Genomic DNA, 12,345 nt, shown 5'->3' on the forward strand with positions numbered 1-12,345 from the left:
ATCCGGAGTGATTTAAATCCTTTTGAAACCGGACTCGTTCCATTTTTTCGTTCACTGAATCTAGCCAATAGAAATTGCTGGAGCTGGAACCGGAGTTGTTTAACGGTTCCATTGCTATGGTAACGAGGACTGACTCCACCTGCATACTAGATCATTGTGTTTGTATATTATATTTTATTTGAAATTCTTCGTATTATTTAAGAGTAATGGACAAAAACAAATTTTAAAAATTAAAATCATCTTAAGAAAGCGTTATAATGTTTTTTGTATTCAAATAAAACGAATATTTAACTAAAAATTATTTCCAATCGATGAATGTTTGTGAAATTGGTGATAGAGTGGGAGGGATACTGCAGTAAGTAAACCAATTAGGTAATACTAAATTTTGGCTCAGTGTTACTTTGACTGTCTCACGGTCATGTACACGGTTAAACTTACCCAATGAAGATAAGAATAAGAGTGTCCAGCGCTATGTTAAAGATTAAGCACACAGCTTTTTCTTTTCGTAAGATAATAAGATAATATTTTTAAAGCTTGATATACAAGTCCTAGTAAATAAATATTTCTTTATTTATGAGTAATTATCATTTTGCTTGAAGGGTTAGAATTTTTTTTATGGGAATAATTTCCTACCCATTTCCGTTTCTCTACCTTGGATCCTCTTGAAGCACGTTAACTCCAGTCTTCCAGTGGTCAAGCTAGATAATGACTAAACATCATTGCTTTAATTTTTATAATTGACTAGTCTATTTTTATGTTAATTTTTGTGTTACGTTGTTAATTTTATATTTATCAGTGCAATTGGAAATTAGGGATAGTACTCAATGTGTGTTAAAGAAATATAGTTTTGTTATTAACTGGGAAAGCTAACATTTAATGATATTTTTTAATGAATTGCGTGACATTTTTACTAATGCATAGGGTAAGTACAGAGACCGGAATCGGTGAACGAGTTGTTGGAATCGATTCCAACCCTGGAACTGATTCAAATCCAACGAGTCCAAAGACGGACTCGTTCTGCCCATCACTATTATCTAGTATAACCTTTCATAATATCGCGTGCACGTTAGTCAGGTGAATCCCTTTTTAAAATGTAAATACGACCATTTGTCATTTTTAATGTGATTTTCTTTTCCAACATTATCCTCATTTAATATATATTTGTATATACCTCAGGAAAAAGGTAAGCAAATGCAAATCTCTTTCACAGAATATTTCTTAAGTTCCTGAACATTTGGCTTTATATGACCATTAATGTCTGTTGTTAATATTAATTTTCTTGTATTTATTACTTATCAAGTTTGTTAATTATGCTCGGGTTGTATTCTATTTCTCGATTGTAAGTAAGTTATTCACACGCTCAAAAATAAATAAAGATAGCCTTAACCTACCGACAGGTAGTCCTCAATGTGATGCCAGTTCGTGCTGCTATCTATTTGTGAATCAAAAAAGCTCAGATGTTATTTTGATCTGGCTGAAAATTTCAAATTAATTTTTTCTTTGTATCTTTTCCTCGTAATAATAAAAAAATATTATAATTTTTTTTATTTCTCAATGACCAATTTTCTATTTCTAATCTTCAGTATTGAAAATTTTCACTTTACAAATAATGATTCAACAAATTAAAAATATTTTTTGTCATCGCAAATAAATGAAAAGTCTTGCCAAATCAAATAATTATTTTATTGTAAAGAGACAGGGCCGCCTGAAAGCCCGGGGAAAAACCAAATGCGGAGCCCCACGAAAAATTATCTTTCAATCAGCTAGTCATTTTCCTTTTCCATTTTGATTTTCAGAAAGGTATGAAATTAAAGAAGTTTGAACTGGCGAATAAAATCTTAATTTATATGCTGTTATAAATTAGTAAAAGTTTTAAGTACTCTTGATTTAACATAAATTTTATATATTTACTAGTTTTTATTTTTTAGGAGACTAAATGAAATAACTGTCCAACTAGTTAAAATAACTAAAATGAGTTTCTCAATCGACAAGGAGACAATTGAAGAAGGTGATACCGTGATATTGTATTTAAATGCAAATAGTATGCATGCAATTAAAGTGACGAACTGCGTGTTAAATAAGCATGGTGAAAGCGTGGAAAATGTGTTTCAAACTACATATGGTGCTTTGAAAGTTTCCTCATTGATTGGTACCAAATATGGTTGTAAAGTGGAAATGTCACGCGGTTGGGCGTACGTATTGCAGCCGACACCAGAACTGTGGACACTAACCTTGCCACATCGTACTCAGATTATTTATACACCGGATATCAGTATGATTGTCTATCAGTTGGAAATCAGACCTGGCAGCTACGTTATTGAATCAGGTGAAGTAAATTTAATGATATATATATTTCTCTTTCTACAGGGAGAAACTTGAGGAGATTTTAGACCAGAGCGTTCATTAAAATTATGGAGATCTTACCTTCCAGCGAACGTGAAGCTTTTTTTGCTACTCGTCTTTTATTCGCAGTGCAGTCTTGGTAAACCAACGATGGATTTATACAGAATTTCCAGTGGAAAACAGCAATGTTTTCTTATAAAAGGCAGGCTGTAACCGATAGCGCAAAGCACGGTGTAATTTCATTTTAGTGCAGATTGATGGAACTGCTTCGAATGCTTGAGCGTGAAATTTCAGGCATAATTGAGTTTTTCATTAATGCATCTCTCTTCTTATCACGGTTAATATATTTTTAACGAAAAATTGTTTGTATAGCTGCCATTTTAATTAAAAAAAAAAAACCCGGTTGAAAATAAAAATTAGCTCGGACAGAATTTGACATTATTAATTTTACAGGCACGGGAAGTGGCTCGCTGACTCATGCACTGGCTAGAAGAGTTGCACCAAATGGCTATATCAGTACTTTTGATTTCCACGAACATCGTGTTAATTTAGCCAAAGAAGAATTCGCTTCGCATGGTATCTCTGATATTGTTAACGTTGGTCATCGAGACGTCTGCAGTGATGGATTCGGAGAGGAACTTGATGGTAAAGCTGATGCAGTTTTCCTTGATTTACCACATCCTTGGTTGGTAATCCCACATGCAGTTAAAGCGTTGAAAACTGAAGGTGATTGTTTTTTGTGTATTTAATGGTTATTTAGGGATAAATGAAATAATTAGTAATAAGCAGGCAATCTATTCCAAATTCTTTTGATTTATAATGATGAGATGATTCTGAATAATCTTCACACTCAATAAAATAGAAAAAGGGAAAGTTAGAGATGGTCTATTACTACTGTTATTTGAATTACAGAGGTAAAAGAAAATTTCAGTCTTGAATTAGGCTTAAAGCAAAATTCAAGAGCACAAATTCCAGAGTCTATGTTCTGACTTTGTACAACTATGTACATCTGTCCGAATTACGTAGATTTAGCTTACCGATCTGGATTCCGCACATTTTTTTTTAACGTTTAAAATTCTAGAAATCATTACAGGAATTCTATTTATAATCAAGTTTAATTTCACATCCTAGGAGCGAAATAAGAAATTTTTCTAAGATATATGTTCGAATAAACCTTCTTGATTCATAATCCTCTCAACAAAGGACAATACTGCAAAATAAAAAAAAGAGAAGTTAATCTTACCCCTTTGTTCTGATTCACGCAACATGCAGTAAGAACAGCGAAAGTTGAGAGTTGATGAGACTTCTCCTTATGATGTACACAAAACGTCTAGTTAGCACGAAAGAAAATATTGATTCCTCAAATTAGTATTCAAGTAAATTATACTACTCCCTTCTTATTGCCATAATTGAAAAAAGTTATTGCCATGTATGCGGTTTTGAAATTGAATGCTTCCAGCTCATTTTACCGCGACTTTAATTTTTGTTCATTGGATGAAGCCAGACTAGTTAATACGTCACTGCAGCACTACAGTACCCAGGCGTTGATCGTCAGCGTTTTCAATAAGCTTTGAGTGTAAGAAAGCATCTAATCAAAAAAGGTATAAAACTTATTTTCAAATAATGAATGATATTAAATAAATTATCCCTATGAAATGAATATATACAAGGGGAAGGTGTGGGCAGAAATGGGGCTCCTAACAATACAAATTTCATAAATAAATAGCAGTAACGCACGTCATTGGTCAGCTTGATGTAACAAATAGTTTGTAAGTGATATTTTCTTGATCACTTACCAATGATTAGCCAATATTCAATTCAATTTACACGCATTATTATTTTAACTTTCTAAATGCCGATTATCATTCATCTGTTCACCCTTTCATCATCTGATTCTTTCTGTGTACCTCTGTATGTTAGAGAATAACCTATGTAAGTTCGTTCGAATGTGTATATTGGTTTGTGAGTTGCTATGATTAGATAGTTTGGGCAAGAATTTTTTTTTTTTTGTTTCATGATTATTATTCAGTAGTCAAAAGTCATGTTATTAAGTTGAGTGAAGCACTACCTTTCTGTGTTTGTAACAAACAATATGTAATAACCTTTAGACAGTGTTTAGTGTGTTTGTATGGTGATCATGTGGCCTGCAACCTTCCTTATCTTGATCCTGCTACCAATCATTTTCTTAAGAAGAGTTTTTAATTTTTTTTTCTCATATTTTCTACTGGGCGGCACTAATAAAAAACTATCATCTCCGTTATTAATTGTAATACAAGCCGATTTTAAAAGATAGAGATATACTTAGAGCAGAACGATCTGGTGGAAGATAGGAAATATTTCCCATGGGTTCGAATATATATTCTTCTTCTAACCTGGAGAACCTTCTTATTTTTGAATTTTGTTTGGAGTGATTGTTGCCAGTTATTACGTTTTTACTCTACTTAACATATATTTAAAAAGTAAAATGTTTTATTATTTTGTTTTTACTCTCCCTACTGTTGAATGATTGGTCAACATGAAACCATATAGAGTGGTCAGGTGGGAGAAGTGACTCCAAAAAGATAAATTCCAATTCAGAGATATAACATCTACTGCATAAATTAACTTCACATCAGTCCAATGTTGGTGGGAGCTATATTATTTTGGAAGAAGACCATCTGGATTATTATATTTTCGTTGAAAGCCGTATCCACTACTTCTGGTTAGTTACAATACATACATACTACTCTATATTTAATACAAATACTGATGTACGGTGCGTGTTAGTGTTTGTAAGTTCTCTTAATATACCTTTGAACTACTGTTACTGTTGCTTATATCGATTGTATAATATTAGACAGTAGCCTTCAAAAACTTTACGGTCAATATAATAACGATTTCTGTTTAAACACTATACAATTTTCTTTTTTTTTTTTTTTTTTATTGAATACTGTTATTAATATTTCGTTACGCGCATATATTATAAATTCTTGCCATTGCTACTGTCTTTTTTGTAGAAATGTTTAAGATTAATATGCTAGTTCTGCGAAATGCTGCAGTTCCTCTTGCTAGAAGAGACGAGAAAGTGAAAAAGCTGTGTGGCTTGTTATTACCAAGTAGAGGGTCCTAATGAAATTCGAAAATAACAGGATAAAATACACATTTCTGGAAAGTATAATAAAAATTAACTAATACAGTTACCAAATCACACAAATTCAAGCTAGAAGCAGAAGTCGTCCATAATCTCTTTCGCTGAATATATTTGAATTGAAAATTCAGTTAGCAGAAACGTGGGCCACCATTAAGACACTAGGTGCTAACGTAAGGGCAGTAAAAATGGATTATTGGAGGTGCCTTAAGGAAAAAAAAGGAGAGTAGACAGAAGAAAGAATTAAGAGCTTAGAAAGGGAATGGAAATAAAAGAGACTGCCGTAGACTAGCATTGATTAGTAGATTGCAAGATTAGCAAAGAAAAAGCTGAGGTTATAAGGACACGTACGGCGGATGTTTTCTGTGAGATGGCAATGGATTCTACGGTGAGAGGTCACCGCGTTTTGGGAGATGGCGTGCTGGAGGAGTTGGCAGGCAGAGGTCCTAGGAGCGTTCACTGTAAGGAATTGTGTTGACGGTAACCTGGTCGTCCAGTAATGCCGTTATACATAAATATTTGATCGCACTTCATTGAAACTTTATATTGAGTTAGTACTATTTAGAAACCTGGTAGAGGAACTTTCAAGTGGTTATTAACGCCTACAGGAAGTCTTCTATAGTAGCACAAGAAGCAATTACTGGCAACTCATCTGTTAAGAGTCTACTTCAAGTTTGGCGGTCCAATATAAGCAACCCAGAAATGTACATTGGCACGACGCTTTAAGAGAACACTAAGATGTCATCGAAGCTAAGAATTTCACAGGCGTCGATCTGAGAAAAATCTTCTTACCCCTACTCACAAACACTTTCAAAGCGTTTGCAGCTCTCGTTAAAATCCATGATTATCAAATAAGGCACAAGAGTAACATTTGAAAATGATTGGTATGGAGCTGGAGGAGTGATTGTTCCCATGGACAGTTTTACGTTGGCTGCTCCCCAGAGACAGTTCAGCAGATTCTAAGCACCCAAATCTGTGGGAGGAATCAAAAGTCTATGCTAAGCTAATTAAAGCCTGGCTATTGGTCCAAATAGGGTGGTGATGGATTCAAAGAACTTAAGCTCATTTAATTGCAGAATAGTTATGCGAAGTACCATAGCTAGTAATGAGTAAATAACAATAATTGAACACCTATTGAAAAGCATTTAAACAGACGAAGGAAATCAAGAATGACTGATAGGTGTTAGGTTTTTTTTTTTAAATTTTGTTTGCGTCCCTTTTATTCATAAACCTTTTAATGTGAAGAATATACAAGTTGGAGGTGCGACGACAGAAGCGGTCCATCTCTTCAGCAGCCATGTTCGCTGACCTCTTCTTCAATTCAAGTGTAACAATGTGTGTCTTTCGTAGATAGAAAGGTGTTTTGTGAAAAGGAATAAAGAAACGCTTATAGTAAACGGGTTTTGTTTTTGTTTTTTTTCTTGAAGCAGTGCGCTTATACGGGTGATATATTAATTTTAAAGACAAGAGAATCTCTGGAAGCCCTCGTTGAAGGAGGAACATAAGAAGAAACTTGGAGGAGTCCAATAGAAGAACAAGACTGCTGGGTAGCTAAAGAAATACACGGTAGAAGAGAATTTGAAGAAAGTAGCAGTGATGCAAGGTATTCGAAGTAGTTACAAAGAGAAGTAGGTAGAGTTTGCAGCGCCACTCATTTAATGAAGAGATCTTACTGTGACGTATGTGTGTTTGTATGCGCGCGCGCAAGGCCTATTGTCCAAGTGGTTCAATGCGACCCATTCAACTGGTGCCGACATTCCCACGCACCTTTTTTTACTTGGAGTCAGTCTTGCGCAGGTCCTTCATTGCGCATGTCACCTCATACAAATACATACATCACACATTAATTAATTTTAGTTCTTTCATAGAAGAGTCTACTCCGAACTAACAGATACAAAGATCACTTTTCATATCTGTGTTATATTATTTTATCTAAATATCATATAGTATTTAACTGGTTACTTCTAATGTGCATGAAAAGTCGTTTACATGACTAACTCCGACATGAAAGAGGTATTTGCATACCTATTAACTGTCACTATGAAAGGGCTTTGCCACTGGGAAAAACTCTAGTTTCTATTCAGTAAATTCTTTTCGTTTTTAATTCATGTTGCCAAGATTTTGCGCTTTCTCTCGCATCTGGTTAGAGGATTACATTGCGATTCGAAATTGGGCTTCACCAAGAAAACACTAGTTTGAGATCTCCTGGAATCGCAAAAGTTCACTACGACTAGCCAACGGCAAGGATTTGTACCTAATTTGACTCTTAATCTCTCATCCAACCAGACACAAATTCTTGCACCCCAGCCACAGTTTGCTTCTCTTCAAAGAATCCCTCACCGCTAACAAGAATGAATATATAGGCTTCGTGACCGTAAATTATTAAAGTAAGGATTCAAGATTGGCGAGGAATCTGTCAAATAAAAACAACAACTCGTCTTTTTGCCAACGTTACTCAAACACGTTTCTGTAACTCAACCAACCCGCATAGCCACGCCCTGAAGAAGACAATATATTTGTCGAAAAGTTGGCAAAAAGACGAGTTGTTTTTTATTTGACCGATTCCTCGCCAATCTTGAATCCTTAGCTAATACTCGTAAGAATCTTTTTAATACGCCTCTTAAAGTACCATCACTAATCCACGTTGATTTTTGATGATTTCTACAAGCAGATAACTCATTCTTGTTCTTTCAGATTAGTGATTTCTAATGGATGTAAATAACTCTTTAAGTTTCCTCCAGATAAGGTTACGAAGTTTTTGAAGGAATACTGCAAGTACCATCTTACCAATCAAAGACAGAAAATGCTCACCCATTCATCTCTCTTCATGTACGAGGGTCGTTTGAAAAGTCCGTGCAAAGTCAGAGAGATAGCACCACTGGCGCGTATCGAGGTTATGTTTAGTTAGTAGCATCTCTTGGAAGAACACACACCAAGTTTCAGCCAGATCGGTCTATTTCTTTGTGTTTGGCATTCGTTTGAATCGAGGAAGTCGAGTGATTTTCAAAAAATGGACGAAAAAGAATTTCGTGTGTTGATTAAACACTACTTTATGAAAGGCAAAACGCCTCAGGAGACTAAAGAGAAGCTTGATAAACATTATGGTGACTCTGCACCTTCCATTAGAACAGTTTATAAGTGGTTTCAAAATTTTCGGAGTGGCCATATGGGCACAAGTGACGCTGAACGTTCTGGACGCCCTGTTGAGGTTACTACTCCAGAAATCATTGATAAAATCCATAATATGGTGATGGATGACAGAAGAGTGAAGGTGCGTGAGATTGCTAGTGCTGTGGGCATCTCGAATGAACGGGTACATAATATTTTGCATCAACATTTGGACATGACAAAGCTATCCGCAAGATGGGTGCCGCGATTGCTCACGCTTGACCAAAAACGAAATCGTGTGAAGTGTTGCAAGGACGGTTTGCAGCTGTTCCAGAAGAATCCGCAGGACTTTAAGCGTCGTTTCGTCACTGTGGATGAAACATGGATACATCACTACACTCCTGAGACCAAAGAACAATCTAAACAATGAGTTACCAAGGGGGAATCTGCGCCTAAAAAGGCGAAGACCGTTCCTTCGGCCGGAAAGATTATGGCGACTGTCTTTTGGGATTCGCAAGGAATAATCCTCATCGACTATCTGGAAAAGGGTAAAACTACTACAGGTGCATATTATTCATCGTTATTGGACCGTTTGAAAACTGAGCTGCAAGAAAAACGCCCACGATTGGCCCACAAAAAAGTCTTTTTCCATCACGACAACGCACCAGCTCACACCTCCAGCAGTTGTGGTCGCAAAATTAATGGAAATAGGGTTCCAACTCGTTTCACATCCCCCCTATTCTCCAGACTTGGCTTCCTTGGACTACTATTTGTACCCCAATATGAAGAAATGGCTGGCGGGAAAAATTTTTTATTCAAACGAGGAGGTGATTGCAGAAACAAATGGCTATTTTTCAGACTTGGACAAATCCTATTATTCGGAAGGGATCAACAAACTGGAGCAGCGTTGGACGAAGTGTATAAGCCTAAAAGGAGACTATGTTGAAAAATAAAAAAGGTTTACCCCAAAAAATTAAGTAGTTTTTATTTTTGCACGGACTTTTCAAACGACCCTCGTACTATCATGATTTCAGCGTTTAGTGATAGCATTCTGATCTTCTGAAATAGACAAATACTGTCCATACATCGTCCTGGACATTTGTATATTTCACAAAAACTTCTTCTGTTGCTGAATAAAAATTATCCTCTTTATGTACGCTTTCCAGGTACTTAAACTTTCAGGCCGCTTAAAGAGAAGTATTCAAATTCTTGTTCAAATAAGTGAAGTTGGGTAATCATCATAAATTTAGATGTACATGTATAAGTCAAATTGTCTAATGGGAACACAAATATAATCAAAATGCTTATCCTGTATTGTAAATAATTGTGTGAAAAAAAAAATATAGACAACAGTAAAAAGGAAATGATGTAGATCAAATAAGAATTTCTTTTTAGTTAAGAGAAAAGAGGTATGACGAAGAGTGCGGGTACGCACCAGATCATAAAAATACAATTCCATAAATTATATTAAAAAAAAATAAAGAGAAAGAAGACGGGTTGCTAGGAAAGGCCGCTGTACCAAAACCCGATTAGTTATCTTAACTAGTTAGCGTAAAGAATTATGAGGGACGGCTATGGCCTGGCTGCGGGCATAGTTCACACAGACCAAAACTGTGTGCTTGGAGATTGGAGAGCGAAGAGAGATTCACCCACTACCAGCAGATGGAGTGCGCTACTTCTGGTGGGAGAACTGAAGAGCAAGAAGAAATTGGTGGTTGTTATTGAGAGAACTTAACTATTAACAAAAAATCGGCTCAGTGGACTACTCAGAGGAGTTCCGCTTAAATTGCAATATTTACTAGATTTGCTTCTATTTTTTTGTATAGATGAGTATTTCATTTTACATTCCTGAGAATGTTCTCCTAGATACACGCGTACTTATAAATTGTGTATTTCGAACGCAGGGGGCCTGCATATGATCGCTATACTTTTTACTTTCAGTTCTACGTGGAAGCAATGAAAAATATTGAATTCACTTGTTTTGGCCGTTGGATGAGTAATGTATAAGAATTGAGTATAGTGATTCTGAAATCGGGTTTTAAAAGAAAGTAAATCCTACACTTTCCCCAACCAGTTTTTGTTTGTGACTGTAAAGTCTTGAACATAGAACTTATTACGTAACATTCAGAGAAAAGAATGAAACATCATAAGAGAAACATGAATAACGCCAAAGGAAAAATTCTGTCTTAACTTTCCACGTCCAGTCCAACCTTCACAACGATCAATTCAAAGCCAACAAAGACGAGGTAGTGCAGTCAATTCCCCTGGGGCTTTATACCCGTTTAAGATTTCTACAAACTCAATTTTTGTTTGTAATTTTGTCCCTCAAAATGTCAGGTATTAATGAAAGAAACAGAATAATAAATAGATTATGCCTTTATTTAATTCAAAACATGTAAGTAGTTTCTTTAAATCACTTGACAACTATATAAAATTGCTTGCATTGATTCCAGAATTCAATGTCAATTAGGAGTTGAGTTTTTAAAGAGTTAGTTAACTTATAATGAAGTTTTTGGTACCTATTAATCAGCTAGTTAAAAAGGTTAGAAAAGAAAAATAAAAGTCGAAAAAGAACATATACTTTAGGAAGGTTATACCACCACTGAGAAGTACAATCTGTTTATAGTAATCTCCGGTCCCACGGCACTTCTTGGACTCACACTTGAACACATCACTGCTTAAAATGTATACTTGCTCGGACATGTTGCACAGTGCTGTTGTTCTTGTGGTAATGTTCAACAACCGACTAAAGAGAAACAGAAATAGAAGAAGCGTGTGTGCTAGAGAAAGAAAAGCAACACAAAAACCTACCACCTCAACTATAATTAAAAGCTATAATACACTTGACGCCCTAACCTATCTCGGACACCATAAATTCACAGCTGATAAAACTATATCCGCCCTACACGCGCGCATTCTAAACCACCTCCAATACACAGCCAACTCGATATCTATCCTATTTGATGGTGTGCTACAAGAAGGGGCAATTTTCTACCAACCTCTTTCTTTATTCTAATATATCACGTACAAATAAATAAAAAAAATATATATAATTTTTTTTTTGAAATAAAGAATTATAAGGAAAATAAAAAATTGAACAATATAATCTATCTCACATGATAAAATGATTGTGAAATTTGTTACAAGAATATTCAGATATTTATTGACTAGGATAGACTTCACTACAACTGATTATTTGTATCTTATAATAGTAAAGAATTAATTATGATTCCTAAAATTCTCTTGTGAGTGTAACGGCTCGGTGATTTAAGGCTAAACTATTAACCTAACGTCAGAAAATGCAGAACTTCTACTTCACTTACCAGAAAAACACTTTTAAAATGGGGGGGTCTCCTCCTGTGACTGGTGATACAAGTGATGGCAAGTTTCAGTAAACTTGGAAGGGTTTGGGCTGCCGATTGGATAATTCATAAATCAGAAGACTTCATTTGGTTCATAGGATAACTCGTGGAACTGAAGCCGTGTTCTTTGAGGTGAAGCCACACTGAAATTCATCGAAACTTTTCAGTTCGACAGTTAGTCTTGACTGAAGTTTTTTGCTATTCAAACTCGAGCAGAGGGGAACTGAAGAAAACTGTCCGGCTTTTAGCGTTAGTAGCTTGTTAAAGTTCTTACTCCTCGTTCAAGAGTTTGGAGAGTCCCGGTAAAGCATCAAGGTTGTTATTTAAAGGGTGCTTGGTTATGCTGGCATCAAGAGTAATGAATTTGCTAAACAGCAGGCCAGAAATGAGTTCTACTCCATTTCA

The 12,345-nt window shown here is 35.4% G+C and overlaps 1 protein-coding gene across 5 annotated transcripts in view; it reads left to right on the forward strand.

Annotated features, from left to right (window-relative positions):
* The first annotated feature begins 388 nt into the window (after positions 1-388).
* Positions 389-12,345, forward strand: part of Trmt61 (tRNA methyltransferase 61) — a 30,476-nt gene continuing 18,519 nt past the window's right edge. For 4 of the 5 annotated variants that reach the window (XR_012457914.1, XR_012457916.1, XR_012457917.1 and 1 more), the window contains exons 1-3: positions 389-1,183; positions 1,929-2,326; positions 2,797-3,069. Coding sequence is in view for 1 of the 5 variants with exons in the window: in XM_074126300.1 (XP_073982401.1) it covers positions 1,972-2,326; positions 2,797-3,069 (628 nt within the window). In the remaining 4 variants the exon portion in view is untranslated. The remainder of the gene's footprint in view (positions 1,184-1,928; positions 2,327-2,796; positions 3,070-12,345) is intronic. The other variant, XM_074126300.1, reaches the window with a different exon arrangement.

The sequence above is a fragment of the Rhodnius prolixus genome, unplaced genomic scaffold (assembly GCF_049639745.1).
Source record: "Rhodnius prolixus isolate KJV_2025 unplaced genomic scaffold, Rpr scaffold_3, whole genome shotgun sequence".
Classification (NCBI taxonomy): domain Eukaryota; kingdom Metazoa; phylum Arthropoda; class Insecta; order Hemiptera; family Reduviidae; genus Rhodnius; species Rhodnius prolixus.